Source organism: Pelodiscus sinensis, chromosome 6 (assembly GCF_052426305.1).
Source record: "Pelodiscus sinensis isolate ZL-2025 chromosome 6, ASM5242630v1, whole genome shotgun sequence".
NCBI classification, from domain to species: Eukaryota; Metazoa; Chordata; order Testudines; family Trionychidae; genus Pelodiscus; species Pelodiscus sinensis.
The window spans coordinates 62,294,825-62,313,839 of record NC_143057.1 but is presented as its reverse complement, the minus strand read 5'-3'; the positions used below and the strand labels follow the sequence as shown (position 1 = coordinate 62,313,839).

The following is a 19,015-nucleotide window of genomic DNA, read 5'->3' as shown; positions in this document are numbered from 1 at the left end:
ACAGACTATTTGTGGGTTTTTTAAGTTTATCCAAGTAATGACTGTGCCTTCTTCATGGTGATAGCGATCCACTGGCACGAGGAGCGTTTCCTGTGAGTTCCGCAACCTTCACTCCACCCCACGACCTGCCCCCTCTCCCCCCAGCACATTGCTCCGGCCGGCGTGAGAAGCTGGTACATCCCGCTCCCCCTCTTCCGCCTCCCCCAAAGGGATACGGTGAAAAACGAGAATTCCTTTGGTATGTAGGGTCCTGCCAGTTCTCTCCCAGAATATGAGCTGAGGAAGTGGGTCTGGCCCAGGAAAGCTCATCGCCTATTAAACCAGCTTGTTAGTCTTTAAAGTGCGGCATCGTTTTTCCTTTTGCTGTAGCAGGATCAGACTAACAGGGCTACCTCTCTATTACTCCCCCTCCCTGCGTGCGAGAACACTTGGTATAACCCCCCTCCCCCCGCTTGCCTGAATGCGTGAGGAATTGGTACATTTCCCCCCCCCTCCCCGTCCAGGCCACATGAGCAGTTGGTACAACCCGCCCCTCCCCCTAGGGCTAGAGTGGTTTGTCCAGCTCGGGGCATGCTGGGATAGGAGCAGGGGCGGAGCTCTCTCGCTCTCTCTCTCTCTCTCTCGCTCTGGAGCAAGCGGGCGGACATGGCGGGGGGCTGCTGCTCGGCCTCTGGGCCAGTTGCTTTGGGAGCAGCGACAGCCTCATGGTGAGTAGGCCCGGCCAGAGCCACAAGCTCCGTGGCTCGCGAGCCGGGCCCACAGCGGCCGGGGCGGGTAGGCGGTTCAGGCTGCAGTGCCACGTGCCGCAGCAGCGCCTCGGGCTGGGCACGAGCCTCCCCCCCCGTAACACGCAACGCTCGGTGCGTCCGGCTCGCGCGCTACCCAGTCCGCTGTGGCCCTGGCGAGACCGCGCCTGGCGGCCGTTAAGAAAGGAAGTTGCGCGGGGCTCGCGCCCGCTCGCCTACGCTGTGGCTGCCTGGACCCGGAGGCGCTCGGCCCCCCCCCCCTCGCCCGTTCCCGAGGCGCAGGCGGATGTGGGGGGTGGGAGCTCGGATGGGTCCGGGTAGCGCTGCCGGGGGCGGTTCGGCCGGTGTTGCGCGCACACGTGCGTAGCTAACGAAGTTGGGATCCGGGGAGGACCCACCCACCCGCGCTTGTGTGTAAATCCCAGCAGGGGACGAAGCTGTTGCTCGTGTTCACTCTGCAGCGGCAGCCTGTCTGGCACGTGCAGATCTCACACTAACCTGCTTGGGGGCTTTTATTTTAACGCACAGCGCAGCCTTAAAATCGGCGTGGCCAGCCGCAGGCAGCCTCGCCGTTGGGAGGGAGGAATCCTTTCTGCCTTGTAGAGCAGTTTCACCCTCAGGTGCGTTTGGAGAGTGGCTGGGTCTTCTGCATAATCACTGGCTGCCAAAAGAGCCTTGTGAAGCTAGTGGCAGCCAGTGTAATCTAGAATAGTGATAGAAATGTAACCGTGTTAGTCTGGGGTAGTTGAAGCAAAATGCAGGACAATGTAGCACTTTAAAGACTAACAAGATGGTTTATTAGATGATGAGCTTTCGTGGGCCAGACCCACTTCCTCAGATCAAATACCATCTCTGTACATTCAACTCTTCTGAGTTGCACTGCATGCTCCTGGGCTGCATTTGGGGACATGTACTGAAAGTTATTTTGAGGACAATATTTATATACAAATTAGAATCACACTACTTAAAGTGATCTGTTTAGACAAATCATATTTTTATCGCTTTTCTCCTGTTTTTCAGATACAGACAGTACCCATTGGCACACATTATGTATTTAACACGTCTCACTTTACAAGAGGTTGGTATGACAGTTTGTGAATGGTATGGTTATTTTTAATGGAATATCTGACACTTGTAGATAATTTTAAAAAATTACTTAACTAATCAATAGGAATGGTAAGGGATGCTTATTGGGTAGCTGAGTCAACTACTTGCTTCCCCTTCCCCCCCCTTGCTGCCTCTATCAGAGGCAGTGGGGGGGGGTGGAGGAGAGGTGAAGGATGCTGGTGCTGGGGGGGGGGGGAGGGGAGACAGCGTAAAAGCTGGTTCCTCCCAGCACTGTGTGCAGTATGGGAGGTGGGTAGAGGACGTAAAGTTGCAGCAGTCCCAAAGCTGGCCATAGCAGGGATAGCAAGTGCCCTCCCTTTATCAACTAATCAAGTAGTGGATGGAAATTCCATTGATTACTCAATTAGCTAATTAATCGCAACTTAACATGTCTACTAATTGTTCTTTTTTTGAAGGTGATCCCTTATTTATATGTGGCTAAGCTAGTTTTTGCACTGAGAAACGAAATGATCACTTCACACATTTAAATATTTGCCTTTGTGTTACCCAATCACTATCGCCCACAGTGAATGTGGTGTCAAAAAAGGCATACAAGAACTCTTGCTGAAAAGGTTTTGGGACATGGTTATGTACCTTTTCCCTCCACAATTCTGCAAGGACAGAATCTTTGTAGAAAAATTGGTATTTTGATAATAGGTATGAGCAGTCTTCACATGCATAGACTTTATGGATAGAAGGGGCCATAATTACTTAGTAGCCTGACCTTTTGCACATTGCAGGCCATAGAACACCCTCCCTCTTTTGCTAATTGCTTCTTAGTAGAGTTCAGGGGAGGTTCCTATCCAGATATAATTATAGAGCTACAAAATTTATCATAATTGCTATACATTTGCTGGCTTGAGTTGGTGCTGCACCAACTCTGCACTGTGATTCCAGTGTTTAGGTCAGTTCTTAAAACAAAAAATTTCAAGAATATGGTCATGGGTGGCCAATGGGAGAAGTGTGGGTGGTGCCCTGCAGGTTGGAATACCACCTATTCATTGTATTAACTTGTATTTGTTTGTGTTCAGTATAGAAAATGAGTCTGAATAAATAGAAGACTACGGTTTCTGTACACATGGCTTTGTATACTATGGTAAGAAAGAAATGTGGTGAGGTTTGTTTTTTTTCATTCATTGTCTATATTGGTTAGTGAAACTGTTCCATATGCAGTTGGAACCTATCTTTAGGTCATTTTCCATAAACAGTGATTATTTTCTAGCAGTTTGTCATAGTTTGGGAGCAGTTATTGTGTAGAACTCTTAAGTCTTGTTTGTAAGGTGGGCAAAGATGTTCTAACTTATTATTGATTAAATATTCATAAGTCTTCTAAAGCTGAAATGAATTGCAGAATATTGGTGCAAAATGTCACAAACCAGGGCTGGGGAACCTTTTGGAGGTGAGGGACTAATGAGCCACAGAAAAATCAGTCAGGGCCACAAATGAGGACCAGAAGAGAGAGAAAGATTCACTTCACTTCCCTTAAGCTCCTCCCCAGATCCTATGGGAACTGGGGCTAGTAGATCTTGTGTGGGACCTCTAGGCTTTCCGTAGGGCTAAAAATGAGCAATCAGTATATGGGAGGGAACTACTGAGGAGCAGGTTGAGGATGTGGGGTCTGGACAGGAGTTAGGATGCAGGAATAGGGTTAGGATGTGGGATCTGAGCAGGAGTTAGGGCGCAGGAGTGGTTTGAGAAGTAGGAGTGTGAGGTATGGAAGAGGGTGCAGAAGTGGGCTGGAGGATTTGGATGGGGGAGTGTGGGAATGGGAAGAGACCTGCAGGGCACCACCCACACTTCTCCCATTGGCCACAGTACAGCCAATGGGAACAATGAGGGGTGCTTGCACAGAGAACTTCCATGTAACATGCAGAGTCTGGGTACCAGATCCAACCCCATCTTGCCTGGATCAGGTCTGTGAGGCTGTATGTTCTCCCCTGCAGTAAGGAGCTGGCACTTGAACCGCAGCACGGCTCATGCCCTTATGGTGGGAGGGGAGCATTGATTCTCACAGACTGGCTCTGGCCCCTACCCTATCAAACTATTCAGAATTCAGGCAGTGGTCTGTCTTGTTGCCTCAGAGCTAAATTGTAGCAGTTGGAAGTGAATCATAATAGATTTTTCTAGTTTCCACTGGAACTGAATGTTTTAGTTCATTTGTTCTTAATGCATACAAGCATGATAATGCAAAACACTATATATTTTAAGGACTCTTACACAAAAATTAAAAAGTAGTCTCTTTCAATAGCTTCTAGCATAACATTGATGTTTCCTGGATAAGGCTGTTTACAGCAAACTTTACAGCTAGACATTTTTAAGAATGTGTAGCATTCGTGCCTTTGTGTTGCCCGCTCATTTTTGTTACTAATGATTGTGGTGTCAAGAAAGGCATAAAGAAAGTCCTTCTGCAGTATTATTTGATACTGGGGATTAATCTCTCCCCTGATTCTGCTGAATAAGGGACAGTTGTATGACTTTAACTTCTATTGTGACTAAACTTAGAATAGTGCTTGTAATTGAAATGGGATCTGAAGTCCTGCTTAATTAAGCCAGGAACTAAGATGTCCCTATGGCTGTGTCTAGACTGGCCAGTTTTTCCGGAAAAACTTGCCAGCTGTCTACACTGGCTGCTTGAATTTCCGCAAAAGCACTGACTTCCTACTGTAAGAAATCAGTGCTTCTTACAGAAATACTATGCTGCTCCCATTCAGGCAAAAGTCCTTTTGTGCAAAACTTTTGCACAAAAGGGCCAGTGTAGACAGCTCAGATTTTTCTTCTGCAAAAAAGCCCCAATCGCGAAAATGGCGATCGGAGCTTTTTTGCGGAAAAGCACGTCTAGATTGGCACGGACGCTTTTCCGCAAAAAGTGCTTTTGCGGAAAAGCGTCCGTGCCAATCTAGACACTCTTTTCCGAAAATCCTTTTAACGGAATACGTTTCCGTTAAAAGCATTTCCAGAAAATCATGCCAGGCTAGATGTAGCCTATAATGTGTAGGTATTTTTGAAAATGTCTTTGCAGACTTAACTGTTTCCAAGCTGAAACAAAACCAGATTTTATGAAACTACTTTATGCTACCCTTGAGGATCTTGTGGTTCGCTAATTTATAAACATGCTGGATATTAATCTACATCTGATATTTGGTATTTATTTATTTTTTTATTCAGGAAAAATTTCTACATAATCAGCTCAAATTCAGCATTTCCTCCACCAGAAGAAAGTTCTATAAGAAATATACAGGTAGATATGTTTTCATGAATCATGAAAATCATGGTAACGTATTAGGTTGGACCTCCCTGGTCCAGCACCCTTGGAACCTGACTCGTGTGGAAGGAGGGATTTTGCCAGACCAGGAGAGGTTATTTCTGCCCCCCCCGTCCCCCAAGCCTACTCCTCCTGATGGCTGCCAGCTCCCTTCCTTGCCACTGCCCTGCTGCTGGGGCTCCTAGCCCCAAAGCAGCTCCGGATCCTGTGCCGCTAGCCCAGACTCCTGTGGCAGGGCTCCTGCCTCTGGCCCTCTGCCAAGATTCCCTGGTCCCAGTTTAGAGAGTTTCAATCTGTAGTATGTTCACAAGATGATTCAGGTAGCTTTTAACTGTGTGTGGCACCAATAGGAGGAATGTCTCATGTACTAAAAAATAAAGACTATATTTTTTAATTGCTGCATTTGTTGACTTTTTCTATGTACCACCTTCTCAGCTAAAATCAGTCCATTAATATTGAACCAGAATAAATATTATTGCCAGCATAATATGGGAAACTTTGTAACACTACAAGTGATTATAAATAACTTGGTTTTGATAGTGTGAGGAAATATAAATTTATTCAGCTGTTCCATTTGAAAAGCCTCACCTTTCAAGTTGCTCTGCCTATGAATCATGCATGTTCAAGCTTTACTTCAGTTTGGTAAACCAGTGTATCTTACAGCTTCAGAAACTGTAAACTATACCTCACCTATTAAAAAATTAGAACCAAAGCAGTTAGTGCTAGGAATTTCTACCTCTAGTCAGGTTCTGACTTGTGTTCATTGTATCAAATGATAATTCCAAGTTCTCAATGCTGTGAAATCAAAAATCTCATTCTTGATCAGGCAAGTATGTAATAGTGAACTGCGTGTCTGATTTCCAAATTTGCCTCAAGCAAAGGTTTAGACAAAACACTAAACTTCTAGAGAAGCAAGATGTAACTATTAGATCTAATGGAAAGCTGGGGGATTGTTAATTTTCCAGAGATGAATATCTGTGCAAGACTAGTGGGACTCCCCTTGTTTTTAAGGGTTGCTACTTTGGAACCTAGATGCTCCAATGTTGCATCTTTCAAAAGGTGACGATTATTAGACATCTACTGTAGTTGGTGATTTTCTTCTTGTGTAGTGCAAATATTTGATTTTTAAATACCTAGATGCAAATTTTGCTACTTCCAATTCAATTTAAAATAAAGCAAACAGCTGTTTCATAGATAATTTAACTTTGTGTACATAGAATATATACTTCCCAGTCTGATCTCTCATGCATAAAATATCTGCTGTAGTTATAAAAATAATTTTTGCCAAACTTAAATATATAGCAGTAATACAGTAAGTAGTTTAGCATCTTTGAAAGGTACCATTTGTTAAAGGAAGGAATGCAACTCAATGGGCATTTTCTTCAAATGATCAGATGTAAAAACTTAAATCAAAGTGTCTAGTTTACTCCTTAATATGGAGAATTTTTACCTTGTGTTATATAAAGGATACAGTGTTACTCCTATGGTCTCTAGTTGCTTCTGACACTGTCTGATGTTTTTTTAGTCAGCGTTGAAAAAACATTTTCAGTTTGACCATCATTAGTATACAATTCTTTTCCCCACAATATGCAGATAAAATTGCACTGTCTACTCATGCTAATTCTAGGGAAAAAGTCATGTCATAAATAATTGAAACTTATCATTGGAAATACAATCATAATAGCAGAGGGGAGGGGTAGTTCTGCCCTCAGTTCCATCCCAGATTGCAGCACCTCCTTTTCTCCAAGCCCTCAGTGCTGCCTGGAGTTCAGTGTGCAGCATTGGTGCTTCCCTGTGCAGCTCTAAGCCTCCTGGAGCACGCTGCATGGTGCTTCAACAGTGATTTAAAGGATGTGGGGCTCTGGCCACTGCTGCAGTAGTGGTGGCTGGGTACCCGAGGTCCTCTTGAATTGCCAAGCCCCTGGATCAGTTGCCCCCTTCTCCCTGTCAGTGAGCCCATGTAGTTTAAATCCTGGACCTCTACATTAGTTCTCTTCGAAATGCTTATTCTATTTTCTGAGCTGTTATAATGTGGAATGTGTTTCAATGTGTAAATGAGAAAATAAGGTTGAGAATAGGATAAGTACATTAGTCCTTGGGGGAATGGATAATTTCCTCTTTATCAAAAGGGAAAAAGACTGCCAGCACATGAAGTTAGCAAGATTTTAAAGGATTATTTAAATGAGCTGAGTATGATGGCAGCTAATGAGAAATAAACAGGGTATACATTAAAACCTGCTAGGTATATTAGAAGTACAGTAGAAATAACCTTCAGTCAAAGATGAGGTACACAATAATATGCACATTTTACAAATGAGGATACATCAAGACACAAATGAAAAAATGACAAAGCATAGCATTTCTTACACATAGTGCAAATAAATGAAATACCACAGTTTCTTGTTGTGAGTGCTTTGATACTATACAAACCCCACAACTAGATAGGAAAGATAAGAGCCAGGTAAATGCGTGAGAATAGCTTTGTACACATGAAATTCAGTGTACTGTGAAAGAGTGCTAGGATGTGGAATCTGCATATACAAAATTCAGGTAATAAAAGTACAAGTAAAAGTTTTTGCCACACATTCCTCTATCTCAGTAAAAGTCAGAATATTGAGAAATGTCAGAGAAGTAACAAAATACCAGTTTGGATGAACATCACAGCAAATATGTGGAGAATTGCTACTTGGAATAGTTTATTCTTAAACAAGTCCAGGTGTATCCAAATTTAAAATACATTCCTGTGTCTTACTCACAGTTAGTCAAAACATACTTTTGATATCTTTGGGAGCATGGCAAGAGGTGGTACTATGACAACTTGAGTGAGGGGGATTTTTTTTGTAATGCAGTACTTTAGTTTCACCAGCAAAGTTGTATGCTGACAGAGGTGTTGGTTCCTACATAGCTCAGAGTGCAAAACAGAAAAATGACTGTCTTCATTTGTATTACCAAAGAGGTAGATGGCAATCATTTAAAAATAGTGTGACCAAGCACTGTACAGAAACAGCCATGTTTAAAAATGTTTTTGCCCATGTCTGTGCCTGTCTAAATGAGCATCAAAGAGCTCATAAGGAAACTGGAGGGAAACCAAATATTGCTTTTATATTAGTTTTCACCACAAAGGAAGAAAGAACAATTAGAGTCCTGTGAAATTATTTTACAGCTTTGGGGAGGGCGGGGGATTCATTGTATTTCAATTTACTTGAGAGGCCTGGAAAGTGTGGAGGATAGGGGAAAGAATTGCAGAGTAAGCCCACCTTGGAGTGGGGAGCTAAGTCCAGTCCCACAGGATAGTTACCACTACTGCAAGGGTTTCTATTTTAATTTTACAGGTTGTTTTATGCTTAATTTCTCTGTTCACACTTGCAAAAATACTGGTCATTAGTAACATTTACTTCAGGATCTCTGTTCACTTGTAGAGAAGGTAAAACAAGGTCAAAAATAGAAGTATTGTGGGAAAAACTAGTAGCAGATTTGATTGGAATTCTATGGGTTAGGGAGTGGGACTGTATAACAGTGAATCTTCATTAGGATTGATACAATACTGCACTGGATGGCATTCATCAGAGCATTCTAAAGGAACTAAGAATGAAGAATCTACAAATATTAAATCTGGCCAGAAAAGATGATCTTCTCTACCCTACCCCAAAAGTTTACATCTTTCAGCAAAATATTTTGGCCAAACTGGATAATGTTTCTATTCAAACTTTCTGGTTGGATTATATTTCCCATGATGCACCACTCATTTTAATTAACAGAGATGATATGCTATGGGAGTCTTTGATTAGGTGGCTCACTGGGAGCTATAGTCTGGCCAGAAAGCCCATTTCACAAATGAGAATAGATCTATGGCCCCTGAACCACATCATCATGAGGTACTGTGGTGCCATTATGAATCCTTTTATTTTGTTTTCCTGCAAACCATTGCTATTTTTATGGAACGCAGATAATTGTCATAAAAATAGTTGTTTAAAAACAATTTTTCATTGAAAAACAGTTTAGATGAAAAACGTTAATCGGCCCTATTTTCACGTCCATAACAAATTTGTGTGTCCTTTTTTAAAGAGATTAATTGTGCTCCCAATAATTATAGATCAGTGAGCATCACCGCATTAACATGAAAAAACATGGGATCTAATTCCACAAGTGATTCTGCATGGTTGGTCCCCTATGCCCATATGGGAGCCCATCAAGGGTTATATGTAAAGAGCTACTTGCAGTGTTGGGTGAGGTTTTAGAAGTAAAATAATCAAGTCTAAGCTAACAGACAAAAACTAACATGACTTCTTTAAGAGTAATTTGCCTCTTTAACCAACTGGAACTCTATCAAAATAGCAGCTAATGGAAACACCGCTGAAAACAAGGTGAGCTTTGTGTACCTCGAAATCTCATTTCTTTCACCATCCGAAGTAGCCAGTAAAAGATAATACCTAACCCATCTTTTCGCTTGACAAATTCATTAGTTTTACCTAAACCTTCTGATGGAATCTCTCTCCAGAGCTGTTTGAGGAAACTTGATGCATGCAGGGTAAGAGGCAAAGGCCTGTTATAGATTAAAAAACAGATTTAAACAACAGCATAGAAAAGTATGGCTAAACAGCTACATCAGTAGGGAAGAACTGACTGAGCAATCAGTAGTAAAATAAGTAGTGTATAATGTTAGTCAACTTCTAGACTGTTAGTGGGATGGCAAACTATACTCAGTACAAAATTACGGGTCTGGGAAGAATTTTGCTTGATTCTGTAAAAGCTTATCTGTCATAGAAAACTGGTTAGCAAAGTAGTAGATGAAATCCAGTGTAGATAAGTGCAAGGTAAAGCACATTCAAAGAAGCAGTGATGGGTTCCAAATTCAATATAACCGCTCAGCAAAAGATCCGGGCATCAGTACAAAAAACTCATTGAAGATAATATGCTTAGCATGTAACAGCAGTTAAAAAAGCAAGTAAGATGTTACTCTGTTTTACAAAGGGTAGAGAAAAGATACCACTATATAATTCAAAGATACTGTCTTCATTTTGCATATTGCATTCAGTTTTGGTCATCATCTCAGAAATGAGTGAGAAAAAGAACTGGTCCAGAGAAGGGTGCTACAAATTATTAGATTGTTATTGGGGGATTTCATATAAGAGCTTAAAAAGACTAGATTAGTGAAGCAGGTATCAAAGAGCCAACTCTGTTAGCCCTGGTCTACACTAGGGAGTTATTGTGAAATAACTCTCCTTATTTCAAAATAACAAGCAAAGTGTCTAAACTGCCAAGCCTGTTATTTTGAAATAAGAGGGGCTGGTTATTTCAAAGTAGTAACTCCTGCTTGTCATGAGGAATAATACTTATTTCGAAATAGTGTTATTGTGGATGCTCCACTGCTGCTATTTCAAAATAACTACTCCCCAGAGTAATTCAAAATAATTACTTCCAAGTGTTTCCTGAGGCTCTAAGTTGAGGTAGCACATCCACATTAAGGGAGCCTGCTTCGGACTAATTTCAAGGCTTCCTCATAGTATGGATATGCTATTTTGAAATTATTTTGGGAGTTATTATTTTGAAATAGTTATTTCTAAATAATTTCCTAGTTTAGACATGTCCTTACCCAGCCCCATCTTACGTAGCCACTTTGAAGTGTTTCCAAAGTTTATAGTACAAATTTGTCCAGCCAGTGTTCCAAATCTGTGTGTGTACCAGGCAATCTTATTACACTGGCCCTGGGCCATTCAAGAAGTTTTTCATTTTAGTTTTTAAGGGACAAGATTAAGGTTAAGAGGAGATATGGTAGGAGTATATAAAATAATAGTACAGAGAAGGCTAATCAAGTACTGTCTCGTTACAAGAGGATATCTAAAATTAAAAGACAACATTTAAAAATGGTGAAAGGAAATCCCTTTGTACATGATACTCAATGCCACAAGATATAATTGTGGCAATTACCTTAGAAAAATCTAAACTTGGATTTAACATTTATATGAACAAGAACAGTGCTTGCAGTTGTATTAGACTGAAATAAACATAACATGCTTCAGAGTATAAGTTCATCATCAGATGACATCAGGAAGACATCTCCTCACTAGTATTGCACAATTGGCCAAGTGTTGTATTATGGTTTTACCCCTTCCTCCAAATGCCTGTTGGAAACAGGCAACTAAATTAATTAGATCAAAGTCTCATCTGCCATTCTTCTGTTCCTCTTTTGGAAATACAGAATCTGAAGATTGCTGAATTTTATTAAGACTTTACCTTTGAACAGTCTAACCAGTCAACTTATTTGCAATCACCTAAGCAATGGTATGTGGAACCAGTGATGAAAACAGTGATTGCCCTTCAGAGCAACAAGCACACTGGAATTTTATATTTAAGGAAATTACCACCATTCCAGTTCACATTTTTCTTCTTATGCCAGATAAACATTTTCCAGCTAAAGTATATATTAACTTGTGTAATTTCCAAGTTCAAAGGAACAGAGTCCATTTATTATTCTTAGTTATGGCAATTAAGTCTCTATCTTGAGGCGTGATGCATGTACAGTTTTTATTGTTTTTGCACGGTGTCTTCCATCCAGGCTGCTAGAAGATATCTGAGATTTTTCTTCTATCAGGCTATCTTTGGACCCATTTCGCCTCTGAATGGAACAAAGACAAAAATACACTGGTGAAAATACAATGACGAATTAAGATATTACTTCCTTTGGTGCAGGCTTAGCCTTAATCCCATATTGTGATCATCTACTTTAGAGCTGTGCAGAGTCCTAGTGGAGTCAATGGAACTCCTCACAAGCACATTGACCAAGCACTGGCTCCTTATGCATGACTGGGGCTTATATATTAAAGAGACCTGGTTGAATTATTGATAGTGTTCCTTTCAAAAATGCTATGTTTCTTTGTACAGAAACACTAAGAATACAAAATTAATTGTTACAGTAGTGGTAAATGATATAAATGATCCATAAATATTTAGCAGAATGTGATGGGTATTTGCTTATTTCAAAGACAGGTGAAATATAGGCTAAAGATGTGACAACTATCTGATTTGCTTCCCTATACCAGCCTTATGGAACAAAAGTGCATTTGATCACATACCAAAACTACATTCCCATTTCTCTTAATTGGCCCAGGCCCACATACTTTTGCCATCCTCTCTGTGGCAAACCCATTACATGCTTGTTCCTGCTGGCCTGGCCCGTTCCTCTTCCCCCTGTCTGTTTTCCATTGCCATGTTTGGACTCATATTCTATATCCAGCAAATACCAACACTAAATTATTTGGTACTTGGCCAGTTACTGAAAACATACCTATCTGGAATTTGTTTGGCATTTAGTGTTTGAATGCTTGTAAATTGCTGCATGCATTAATCTTACTTGTAATATCTTTATTCCATATTGTAATATTGGAGCGAATGTAGTGGGAGCCTCTGTGATCGTATTAATTGTCATACAGCAGAGGGAGATTGATTAATGTGAAGAGCTGCTCTTCTCATTAAGCATGACTCAGAAACTTGGAGAAAGTCTATTATATATACAAGTGCTCTTAGCTTTCTAATAATTTCATTTTCATAACCAAAACATCCATTTGATGGTGAAGATAATTTATTTTTTCTTGCTATAAATGTCTTAAGTTCTAAAAAGGGCAAGAAGTTAGAAGTCAAAAACACTGTTACTGTTCACTGAACATGCTGGGTCCACAGCTTCATCACTTCTAACAGCAGCAAAAAAACTGAAACAAATGTCAGGTAAGAAAGGGTTTGCCACAGAAGCAAATGACTTAGTAATCCTCTAAATAATCAAGCTGACTACATGCACATGAGCGGACCCTATTTTCTAATATATGCAATCAGACAAGCAGAGCTTTCCAAAGGTTCCTAGAAATCTTCACATTGCTGAAAAAAAACTCGCAGCAAACTGACATTGAGACAGACAGCAGTTGTTAGTGGCAATCACAGAGGAAGTGGCACCTACTTTTCTCAGGACCAGGAATTTATGTAGAAACCCACCTGATATTTTTCCCTTGTCCACTTAATTATATATTTTGATAATCCTTTAATATTAGATTTTTATAAATAAAAATCTAAATTTTTTTTGGACATCAGCTGTTATTTCTGAAAAGAACACTGGGATAACATGACACACAAAACAACTTTCCAATTCTCCAGCAAATTCTCAAAATGGTTTAAAAATTATGAAATAAATCTCAAAATTCTAGTAAAGAAGGGAATTAGCCCCATTTTAAATCTGGAAAGGGAGGCTAAAAGTCATGTTCATGTCACATAGCAAGTCTTTGGCAAAGAAAAGAAACCACAATTGTTTTTACTCTGGCATTTTAAGCATTAGGCAATACTTCCTCTTACAGTGATTACATTGTTCAGGGTTACACAGATACAACCAACACTATCAAAGCAAACTACTTTTGAGCTACATATTACTTTTAGAAGTACCAACATTTTGAAATCAAGAAGAAAAAACACTGATCTGGTGGGACAAACTGTACGCCTCAGTCTCACTTGTTATCATATAACCAATGTCATTTTGGGGGTCTTGAGAGTGCCTTCAGTGCACAACTGTGTTGGGGTACATTGGCCAGGAAGTTTTAGTATTTTTGTGTGCAGCGTGAGAGCGGTCTCCAATCATTACTGCTCCAAGTCTGACAATTCACTTCTCATGAGGAAAAACAGAAAGAAACCAAAGCACACAAGTTCTCCCTGTGATAAGAGTTTGTTCTGGGCATTCATAGAAACAGAGCTGGAAGAGACCTCAGGAGGTCATCAAGTCCAGCCCCCAGCGCAAGGCAGGACCAATCCCAATTTATTCAGGAAATGAAAAGATTCTAACCTTTTATAGTGTATTTAAAATACTTATATCACAAACACTCACGAATGGACCTTTCTCTGAAAGCAACTAATGTCTCCATATTGAGAGTTTTGACTTGCACGAAGAGCTGAATATTTAATAAAATATGTTGAAATTCTTCATTCCAGAAAGAGGGCAACTAGTGAAGTGAGGATGTGTCACCTTTCCAGGACAAAATGAAAACAACAGGAGCAAAGAGTATTTACTGGCTAGAAATGAGGGATGTGTAGCAGAATCAAAATGGTTACCTTAGAGTTGAACCAGTAAATCTTAACTAGCCCTCTAAATCTGTAAAATCCTAGTGGAGAGAAGGCATTGTAATTTTACCTTCCTGTAGAACTAGTCAAGAACAACCTCTGATCAGCAGATCTTGACTAGCTTCAAAGAGGTAAAAACTACAGTGCCTTCTCTCCATTAAGATTTTACACTGAGTTACCTACCGCAATGTAAGAAACCTTTTTTGTAGCCTCTGAAGGTGAACCAACACCAGAGAGTTCAGTGGAAATCACGGGAATAAGTCCCAACTTTCTAAGGACTAGGAAGCTAGATAGAATCCTGTGTGGCATTTTCCATTGTGTGCTTGAATTAAATATATCTGGTTTTCTTTTAACATTATGTTTTTATAATATAATTCTGTATTTTTAGATCACCTACTGTGCCTAAAGTTTATTACCATTATTTCACAGCTGATATCTGTGCAGTCCTATTTTATGACTACTTGTTTTTTTAATTACTATGTTTTTCCCTGCTGAGTCCACCAGACTTCTCAGCCAATCAGTTGAAAGAGGATTGTTCCCCTCTGAATGGTTAGAAAATGAGAATTACAAACCTTGGACAGCAGCAAGGCACTGTGGAGTGGAGGGAAGATGTTAGTTCAAAAGTTGATTTTTCTAGAGGGCATCTGGCAAATGAATTGCCCTAGTTGATCCCACTTGTATTAAAAGAGGAATAGGCCCCAAAAGGAGGAAATATCTTCCAAACACCAGAGAGTCAGAAATGGCAGTATGGTAAATTATAAAATTCAATATATCTACATTATAAAACTGAAGTTTATCTTTAAGCAGTTACTTCTACATAATTTAAAGCTTATTCCATATTGGTTGGAGGGACTCAGTAAGCTCTACTACTAAGTGAAAACAAAAGATCAAGTATTAGATATATTTTCCCCATTAAATATTTCTTATTGATAATTCCATCAGGAAAACAGCCTAAGGGCATAGACTTTAAATCCAGAAGCACCATCATGATCATCTAGTCTGACTTCCTGTGTATCGCAGGTCACTAAACCTCCCCCAGCCATTCCTGTAATAAATCCCTAGCCTTTGGCTGAGTTTCCAAAGTCCTGAAATCATGATTTAAAAACTTCAAATTACAGAAATTCACCATTTATACTCATTTAAATCTGCAGTTGACCCAGGTCCCATGCTGCAGAGGAAGGCAACCCACTCCCCCCGCACAAACCAAGAAAAAATCCTTCCCAAACCAAATACAGCAGCCAGTTAAACTCTGAGCATGTAGGCAAGACCCACCAGCCAGATACCTGGTAGAGAAGTTGCACAATTACCAACCTGTTGTGAAGCTGGGATGCTGGGACCCTGAGCATCTGAGGAATGTGTCACAGGCAACGGAGGCACAAGATCTGCTTTTGCACTGGAAAAAAACATGAGATTGCACTAGTTCAATGACTACTGTGGAAGAAAAAAAATGCACTGAATAAATCTGCAGTTTAAAAACCTACTATTTGCATTTTTTCCTCAAAGGGTAAAAATGAAAATGGTCCTAACAATAACACTTTCATATTAGAACAATCAACAGTTATAGATCGGAAAAAGAAACCTGTTGCTTTTTCTCTCTCTTTTAAAAAAAATATTTTAAGGATAAATTCTGTGATTTGCTAAGGCAATGGTTTCCAACCTTTTTACACCCAAGATCACTTTTTAAATCTCCGAACAGGCGAAGATCTACCGCCCCGCCCCTTCCTTGAAGCCCCACCCCTTTCTTGAAGCCCCGCCCTCTCTATTTTCCTCCTGTCCATCACAGATAATCAGAGTCAGGAGTCCTACTCCCCTCCCCTTCAACATTTAGAGGGTAGGAGGTAGCTGCTCACCTTTGCTCATTTTTAAATACTTAGGGATGGGAGCACGGCTGGTGTAGAGCCTTCGTACTAGGGATGTGAAGGAATAGTCGACTATCCGATAAGCAAATGTTTATCGGATAGTCAATACGCTAGTTGACTAGTCGCTTCCCGCTCTTGCTGCCTCTATCAGAAAGAGACAGCAAAGGGCGGGAAAGAGGAGGGGGAACTTGAAAGCAGCTGTGCTGCATGAAGCCTGGGGCCAGATCCCGGGCTCAACTCAGTGCTGCCACTTTGAAACACCACGTGCAGCCCAGGAGCAGCTGGGGTGTCCCCAGGCTGCACGCAGCCTTTCAAAGCGGCAGCGCCACATGGAGCCCAGGATCAGCTGGGGACTCCCCCGCTGACCCTGGGTTCTGTGTGGCACTGCCACTTTGAAATGCTGTATGGAGCCCAGGGTCAGCGGGGGAGTCCCCAGCTGACCTCAGGTTCCACACAGCGCTTTCGCCTTTGAAGTGTAGCCACCCTATCAACTAATCGAATAGTCGATGCAAAATGCATCAACTATTTGATTAGTCAATTACTCTCAATTTAACAGCCCTACTTTGTACCAGCTATACACTCTGCCAGGGACATTCTCAGGAAGCTGCTTCTGCCAGCTTAAGATCTTACTGCATCATGCCCTTTATTGTTTTACTCACTTCATAAATGGTCTCTAGTTAATCTCTATCAGTCTGTTTTTAGCTATCAACAGATGAGTAGATGTCTACTGGAACTTAAGATCTGCACTGCAGCAAATGAAGAAAGTGAATCAAGGGCATATATAGTTGGAAGCAAATTTACAAGAACTCTCTTCTTTTCTCTCAGGCACCTTCACAACCTACTGCTGAAGAGCTGGGTATATTCATTTAGGTTTCTGGACTAGACTGTAATTATTTCTAAACAGGTCACCACCATTGAGCAAAGCAAACATTCAAGTTCCAAAAGGCAATGAATGTTTCCTGCTTCACTGAGTGCTTAGCTCTTACAGTGTTACCTGAGCATTATGTCAACGAAATAGTCACATATATGCTATTACTAATTTATCTGTGAGTTCAGAGGAGCATCTGTGTAATATTAAAACCTTCACATTCCACATACTTCATTTCGGACAGAACAGATCTCTCGCCATCAGAACACTGGGACCGCCGGTACTGCCGGTAGCTTCGGGGGGAATGGGAATGTCTAATGCGGATTGGGTCACCTTGAGTCCTGAATGAGAAAAAAATTCATAGTATCAAACTAATACATCTGAGACTTTGCACCGGAAAAGGAAATTTAACTTTGATTTGTAAAATCCTCCCTTTTCCCGTTAAGAATAACAGGTGGCTTTCTGTGCTCACTGAATTCAAAGGAGTGATCCTTTCTTTATGAGTTTGTATTTCAAACTTTACATTTAAACTTGTATTTCAAACTGCATTCTAAATGATACTAGCATGTGTATGTTGGAGAATGAAATTGTTTAATTAAAGCATGGACTTAAAAAAAAATCAAATCTGTGGAATTTTAGTCATCACCATACTTTTTGCTCAAGGGTACAGCAGAGAAGCAAACTAGAAATCCACTTCTGTCAAAAGCAGTTGCCAATACTACACAGCCTCCTGGATGGCCAGTTGTCAAGTGAAATGGATGTATGCCCTGAAGGGATCTGCATTGGTAGCTGCCTGTGATTAGAGGGGTCACACAGGTAAAGCATACGCTTTAAAAAAGAATCCGACTAAAAAGATAAATTTAAAAAAATGAAAAAAATTAGAAAATAAATGTTTACAAGGCTTTTGTGAGTGTAATCAGAGACTGACATGGCAGTTTAGGAGAGGATGATGATTTTGTTAGCATTTATGTGAAGTTTACATTTATGTACCTAGTTTAAAAATTATTCACGTGTCTCTACCTATTTGAGCTACTCTTTTCTGGATCAACATTTTCTGAGGAGTTCAAAAGATCAGAGATTATCAGGATGCTGTTCTAGTCTCAGACAAGCTATTCCACAGAGAGAGGCTCTGATGAGAGGATGAAAAACAGGCGATTAAGCATACATACAGAAAAATCCATATTTCATAACAAATAAGCTCACTCTATTTTTGTGTATGGAATCTCTTTCAGCTGCTCCTCAGACAGGCCAGATGGATCCACAAGTTCCTTCCTGAAAGGATTAGACAAGGAAGATGAAATTCCAGAAGCTAACAAATCCAAAACAATTTATTTTCATTGTATTAGACCACAAAGCTTTTCTGAAATCAGCTGTATTCAACATAAAGGCTATCTAGATGCCGACACAGGAAACCTATTAAGAAGTGTGTCTAAATCTTGATCCCTTCCCTTTTGTACCCTATTTCTCCACACTCTATCTGTTCATTTCAGTCTCTGTGATCTGAAGGTCAGGCACTGTATCTTCATAAATGCTGGCAACTAGTAGAAGAGGCTCTGATCCTAACTGGTGATGTACTGAAAAATAATAAAAATAAGAACATTTTGGAGTCTAGGTAGGAACACATCTTAACCTTCATGAAAGTGAAATGCACTGTTTTCATAGATGATAGAAAGAAAAAAAATACTGATGTACAGGCAGTCCCCGACTTACGCGGATCCGACTTATGTCGGATCCGCAGTTACGAACGGGGCTGCCCCAGAGTAAACGGACTGCGGGACCTCGCAGTCCTGCCGCCCGTGTACTCTGGGGCTTTCTCTGCGTCTCCCTGGTCTGCAGACCAGGAAGACGGAGAGCAAAGCCATGGAAGGGCTCGGGCAGCCCAGGAGCGCCGGCTTCCCCGCGGCTTTGCAAAGCTGCGGGGGGGCTCAGGCAGCGAGGCAGCCCAGGCGCGCCTGGACTGCTCCGCTGCTGGCTTCCCCGAGGCTTTGCAAAGCCGAGGGGGGGGGCTCGGGCAGCGGGGCACCCCAGGCGCATCTGGGCTGTCCCGCTGCCGGCTTCCCCGAGGCTTTGCAAAGCCTGA

At 41.2% G+C, this 19,015-nt stretch overlaps 1 protein-coding gene, 1 long non-coding RNA gene and 2 other non-coding genes across 10 annotated transcripts in view; 3 read left to right on the top strand and 1 right to left on the bottom strand.

The window, feature by feature from the left end:
- Nucleotides 1–567: 567 nt before the first annotated feature.
- Nucleotides 568–19,006, top strand: LOC102462225 (uncharacterized). Of its 5 annotated transcripts, XR_012904778.2 has the most exons (7): nt 568–707; nt 1,767–1,824; nt 2,885–2,949; nt 5,019–5,091; nt 9,411–9,479; nt 17,599–17,751; nt 18,168–18,988. It is a non-coding gene; the product is annotated as an uncharacterized LOC102462225 (long non-coding RNA). The 5 variants fall into 5 exon arrangements; XR_012904774.2 differs by having other exon boundaries at nt 5,019–9,479; nt 18,168–19,006; XR_012904775.2 differs by lacking the exon at nt 9,411–9,479 and having other exon boundaries at nt 18,168–18,980.
- On the top strand, nt 2,347–2,478 carry LOC112547661 (small nucleolar RNA SNORA13). The gene has a single exon (XR_003091459.2). It is a non-coding gene; the product is annotated as a small nucleolar RNA SNORA13 (small nucleolar RNA).
- LOC112547660 (small nucleolar RNA SNORA13) lies at nt 4,188–4,321 on the top strand. The gene has a single exon (XR_003091458.1). It is a non-coding gene; the product is annotated as a small nucleolar RNA SNORA13 (small nucleolar RNA).
- The window catches only part of EPB41L4A (erythrocyte membrane protein band 4.1 like 4A), a 181,098-nt gene continuing 171,556 nt past the window's right edge, over nt 9,474–19,015 (bottom strand). For all 3 annotated transcript variants that reach the window (XM_075932023.2, XM_089779298.1, XM_089779297.1), the window contains exons 21-24: nt 18,139–18,207; nt 17,166–17,276; nt 15,520–15,601; nt 9,474–11,731 (exon numbers count right to left, since the gene is read on the bottom strand). In XM_075932023.2, the coding sequence (XP_075788138.2) occupies nt 11,603–11,731; nt 15,520–15,601; nt 17,166–17,276; nt 18,139–18,207 (391 nt within the window). In that variant the 3' untranslated portion in view covers nt 9,474–11,602. The remainder of the gene's footprint in view (nt 11,732–15,519; nt 15,602–17,165; nt 17,277–18,138; nt 18,208–19,015) is intronic.